General features: G+C 45.3%; 1 protein-coding gene across 8 annotated transcripts in view; it reads right to left on the reverse strand.

Annotated features, from left to right (window-relative positions):
- The window catches only part of kdm7a (lysine demethylase 7A), a 67,835-nt gene extending 64,736 nt beyond the window's left edge, over positions 1-3,099 (reverse strand). For 7 of the 8 annotated variants that reach the window (XR_004414840.1, XR_004414839.1, XR_004414841.1 and 4 more), the window contains exon 1: positions 2,819-2,991. Coding sequence is in view for 5 of the 8 variants with exons in the window: in XM_033037800.1 (XP_032893691.1) it covers positions 2,819-2,916 (98 nt within the window). In the remaining 3 variants the exon portion in view is untranslated. Of the gene's footprint in view, positions 1-2,818 lie in introns of all 8 variants that reach the window. The other variant, XM_033037799.1, reaches the window with a different exon arrangement.
- Positions 3,100-6,000: the final 2,901 nt, after the last annotated feature.

Genomic DNA, 6,000 nt, shown 5'->3' on the forward strand with positions numbered 1-6,000 from the left:
GGAGAAAAAGAATAAGTGCCTCTTCGGGTTGGGACTTCTTCCGACTGAAAATAGGAGAGAGGGGATAGAACTGGTGGCGAGAAAACACAAGGACAAATCAGTGCTGGCAACAGATGACCTCGGCAGGGTGGTTCCCTTGTAGGCCAATTGTTGGCTATGGACAGTGTGATCTCAAGAGGGATATATTGTTACAAACTGTAGAACTGGTTAAACAACGGGTGGAGGGAGGAGGCGGGAAAGGGGGAGGGGAGTGTAATTGAAGCTACTTTACATTAGAGAATACACCGTTCATACTGTTGAGTTGTAAGCTACCCAAGCGAAATACGAGATGCTGTTCCTCCAATTTGCATGTTGCCTCACTCTGGCAATGGAGGCGGCCCAGGACAGAAAGGTCAGTACAGGAATGGGAAGGGGAGTTAAAATGGTTAGCAACTGGGAGATCCCGTAGGCATCTGCAGACCCAGTGCAAGTGTTCAGCGAAACGGTCACCGAGCCTACATTTGGTCTCACCGATGTACAGGAACCCACATAGGAAACATAGGGTGCAGTAGATGAGGTCGCTCTCCTGCACCCCATCTTCTCTCCACATCATTTACTTTATCTTGATATCTTGAAATATCCTCTTTTTATTGGCACTCATTTCTCCTCTTTTATCTCTTTGTATGGTATATTGATGACTGCTGAATATAATCAGTCAACACGGTTTTATGAAAGGTAAATCATAATTGACAATATTGCTTAAACTGTGAAGACAAGACAAGGAGATTTGATAGAGGGAAACCTGTATCTGTAGCGTATTTTGATTTAGAAGAAAATATTTGACAAGGCGCTGCACAAGAGGCTGTACATAAATTAAGAGTTATTGGAGGAAGGGTATTAGCATGGATTGAAAACTGCCTGTTACACAGAAAACAGTTGGGTTAGCAGTTAGCATTGAAGGCAATCTATAAACAATAGATAAGGGAGAAACCACTGGATCCACTATATCATCGAGACTCTCAAAAGACATTGTCATCAAATATTCAAAACTAGAGAGCATACTGACTGGTTCAGTAATTCAAATGCACAGGAACGAAGACCTGGTCCATCATGGGTACTGACCTCTCTACCAAGAGAATCTACAGGAATTATTGCCTCAAATATACAGCTAATATCACCAAATGCCCGCAGCAACCTGGCCACGTTCTCACTGCTATCATCGGGAAGTAGGTACAGGAACCCAAGAACAGTGACCCCCAGGTTCAAGAACAACTTCATCCCATTAACCATCTGGTTAGTGAACCACACTTCCCAATCCCACCTCTGCAAGTTTAATTAGGTTACACTATGTACTTCGGCATGCACTATTATAGTCTGGTCACATTGTATAATTATTCGGTGTGTTGTTGTGTAGACATGTCTGTAAAGCTGCAGCAAGCCAGAATGTGTAGGAAAGAACTGCAGATGCTGGTTTAAATCAAAGATAGACACAAAATGCTGGAGTAACTCAGCGGGACAGGCAGCATCTCTGGAGAGAAGGAATGAGTGATGTTACAGTCGAGACCCTTCAAAGGTCTCTCCAGAGATGCTGCCTTGAAGGGTATCAACCTAAAGCGTCACCCATTCCTTCTTTCCAGAGATGCTGCCTGTCCCGCCGAGCAAGCCAGAATGTCATTGTTTGTTCTTGGTGCACTTTACAAACACACTTGATTCTTAAAGTACACACAAAAGATTTGTCTGTAACATATTAGCATGGATAGAGAACTGGACAAAGGGCAGAAAAATACTGTGGGGAGAACTATTTTCACGTTGGTACACTGTTCAGTGCCGGGCACTCAACTCAACCCCGCTCCCCACCCCCGGGCAGACAATCGTACGTAAAAACTGTATTCCCTTCGTCTCTTTAATTTGTCTCGCCCATTGAAGATGAGTCAACTCAGTGCAGGACAGTGTTTGGTGCTGCTGCCCCACAGTTGTTGTAACCCAGGTTCAACACCGATCCCGGGCACTACTGTGAGGCGTCTGAACATTCGCCGTGACTGTATGGGCTTGCTCCGGTTCCTCCCACATTCCATAGGCGAAGTTGGCAGGCAGGTTGACTAAAACTCAAAGAGATGGAGTAACTCAGTAGATCAAGCAGCATCTGATGAGGGAATGGACAGGCGACATTTTAAGTCGGGACCCTTCTTTAGACTTGGTCGTTGACTGGCCAGTGGCGCAGACGAGTGATAGGTTGAGATGATGTCGGGGACACATTGGGACAAATGCCCAGTTCCGTGCTGAATAACTCTAATCAGTTTATACCACAGACTGAGCTTAGAGATCATGGCAACATATCCTGATGATAAAAAGTTGGGCATGAAAGATAGTTGCGCGGAAGGCAGTGTTTACATTGGAGGCGGAGGGGCAAGAGGAGGTTCGCCGAGGGTCAGAGGGAAAGTATCGTGAACCGAGAGGCCAGTTGCAGACTTTGGTGATGCCCAAAAGCGTCACACAGCTGATCGCGGGGATCGAGTGGACTCGGGCCGTGATCTTAACGGACGGGGCGAGAGAGGAACAAGCGACACCCACTCGTTGTTTGCCCCAAAACAGCGTGGCGAGAGACCGGGGTTGCGGCCAGTGGGCGACCTTTCCCCGAGGATTTGTGGAACAGCGCCGCAGACACAGACCGCCCGGTCGGCTACAGTCCCACAACTCCCTTCCCGGGCTCCCCAATCACGTCCCGGCCCCGTTCCCTTTGTTAAAGAGTCGCGGGGCCGGTTGTTAAAGGCCAGGAGCTCCCTGCCTAGGAGCCGTCCACCGACCCTCGGCCACCCTGACACAGGTTGCGAGCGGTTACCTGCCGTGGAACCAGTCCTTGCAGACGTCGCACTCAATCATGAAGCGGCCGGCGTCGTAGGGCTGCCGACACTCGCAGTACACCGGCACCGTCGCCATTTTGTAAACTTGCAGCCGCACATTGACCGGAGCGAGAACAAAAAAAACAAGCCGGGCCCTCGGCCGCCGCCGGAAACGGCAGATCGACAGCGGCGCCAGCCAACCGCCGTAGGGGCGGGCGTATTCCAGCGACCTGTGCGGATATTGACGGCGGGATGCACGAATCAGAGCAAAGAACTCAGGCTGTGTGCCCGCCCCCCGATATATCCTCCCTCACCATTGACAGTCGCGGAGCCAATCAGCAGCGCGCATTGTGGTGAAGTCCCGCCCACTTTCGCCGTCACATCGTCAGTGGGCTTTAAACCGGCCCCGAGTACGGCCATGTGATTGGCCGGGTGAGCGACGGGCCCCGCCTCTGATAGGCGGCAACAAGGGGAAGGGGCGCAGTGATTGGAGCATTTGGGGCCCGGCCTGAAATGGTGTCTAATCAGGGGCGGGAATAACAAAACACACGTGCTGCTGCTGTGTTGCAGAGAGTGGAGCCCTGGACAGCAGAGAGAGTGGGAGCATCAAGTGATAGGAGCAGAATTAGGCCGTTCGGCCCATCACGTCCTAACCCCATTCTCATGCCTTCTCCCCATAACCCCTGACACCCGTACTAATCAAGAATCTATCTATCTCTGCCTTACAAATACTGTATCAATTGACTTGGCCTTCACAGCCTTCTGTAGCAAAGAATTCCACAGATTCGCCTTCCTATGACTTAAGAAATTCCTCCCCATCTTCCTAAAGGAAGGTCCCTTCATTCTGAGACTATGACCTTGAATCCTAGACCTTCCAACTCGTGTTAAAACATCCTCTCCACATTCACTCTATCCAAGCCTATCCAAGTCGAATTTGCTCTTTCCCCACATCCCTTGTTAACTTCTGCCTTGAACCTCATCTGTGACTCCATCTCCACAGCTCCCTGGCGTAGAGACTACAAAGAATCAGGACACAAGGAGAATAAATTTCTTCCACATCTCCATTTCAATTGATCGACCCCTTACTTTGAAACTCTACCCTCCAACAAAAACACCATTGAACCAATGAACCATTGAAGCTATACCTTCTAATCCTACTGGGGGAAAACAGTCCTTCTGTATCCACCTCATCAAGTCTCATCAAAATCTTGACACAAGGAAAAGCAGATGCTGGTTTACAAAAATAGACAGAAAGTGCTTGAGTAACCCGCAAATCACTTTGTGTCTTTTTTTTCCTATCAAAGTCTTGCAAGTTTTAATAAGAACATTCATCATTCTTTTTAACCTCTATGAGTATAGGCCCATCCTTTCTTCTTACATCCATTCCTTAATCGCAGAAATTATCCTAGTTAAATTGACTAATTACAGGTACATCTTTAAATATAAAGACCAATACTCTAGATGCAGTTTCACCAGTATCCTGCAAAAGTTTACCTTTATAAAAAAAAAATTTAAACCAATGTTGTAAATGTCTTACTAATTGCCTGGTATATATGTAAACTAACCTCATAATTCAGATAGTAGGATACCCAGATTCCTTTGTACGGCCATATTTGTAATCTTTCTCTTTAAATTATGATTCCCTTTTTCATTCTCTCGAAAGTGGAGAACTTTACATTTTCCCACATTATACTCCATCTGCCAGCTTCTTGCCCACTCAGTGAATCTTTCTATATCTCTCTGTAGTATCTTTGTGTTCTCACAACTTTCTCACCCACCTATTTCTGTATAGTTAGCAAATCAGGCTGCAAGACATTCAATCGCTTCAGTCAATTTATCAGTATAGATTCTAAATACAAATGGTTCTGCTATAAACCCTATTTCCAAACGTTGATATAACGCGTGTGATGAATTAGGGAACATTTTGTATTAAGCAGGCTAAATTGATTATAACAAGATTTTGAAAGTTAAGTTGGAAATTGACAAGCGGAAAAAATGCTATCTTGTATTTAAACTGTATAGGGGAACTAAAAACGGTTTCCATGTCACCCTCCCCATAGTAATCAGACATCACTGTCTTTTAGGAACACAGCTGATACTTTACCCACAAGTGGCCATTGAAATTGATTACCAATCGCCTCTATTAACATTTGTGCAATAATACTCTATCAAACAACATAATAGATAGACTTTCGTACTTTTATCTCCCAGCAACAAAAATACATTAATTGCCTTTATTTTTGAAAATCCTGCAGGAGAAATAGCTTTATTATTGCAAAACTGAAACTCTCTAAACCCTGTAGATGACACCCCAGCACTTAGTCCATGGACACTCCACTGCTTACCGATCGCAATGATCCATTTACCCCAGCTTTCTATTTTCTTTGATTAACAACACCATTTTTGCCAGCATTTTACCCCAAATCCATGTGCTCTTAACATAGATTGGAACCTTTTCTGGTATTGCAAGCCTTCTGGAAGTCGATATACACCACATCTTGTTCTCCTTTACCAACCTAGTACATTTCACCCTCAAAGAGCTATAGAACTTTTATTAAACATACTTTCCTCTTCATAAAATTATGTTGAATCAGGTGGATTAACTTAAGACTTTCTAAATGTTCTACTATGTCCTTAATAACAGATTCCAGCAATTTTCTAGTGATATATGTTCATAGTTTCGTGCTTTCCCTTTTCCTCCTTTCTTGAGTAGTGGCTTACGATGGAGTATTGTAAATTACTGGCACCTCACCAGACTTCATTGCAGATGTCTTATAATGTCAGGTCAAATGTGGGTGAGGAAACCTCCTCCTGATTTTTATCGTTCATTGTCCTTACGCAAATGAATCAGTGCTTCTTCATGCTGAACAGCAACTGCATGAATTACTGAAAGTGGAAAGGGCACAGATGTACTCTGGACAAAGGACTTCAGTGACCACCACCCAAAATAGTGTGTCACGTTCTTAGCTACACTAACCAGGTCCACTGGTGTGACACTCCCTGACCACACTAACTAGGTCCACTGACTAAGCTGGACTGGTAGCCTCACCAGTGGCTGAGCCCTGAACATAACACAATCACACAACTAGTAGAGATGCTGCCTAACTAGGTCCAAGTTCAAGTTCAAGCGAGTTTATTGTCATGTGTCCCTGTATAGGACAATGAAATTCTTGCTTTGCTG

This window comes from Amblyraja radiata, chromosome 19 (assembly GCF_010909765.2).
Source record: "Amblyraja radiata isolate CabotCenter1 chromosome 19, sAmbRad1.1.pri, whole genome shotgun sequence".
Classification (NCBI taxonomy): Eukaryota; Metazoa; Chordata; class Chondrichthyes; order Rajiformes; family Rajidae; genus Amblyraja; species Amblyraja radiata.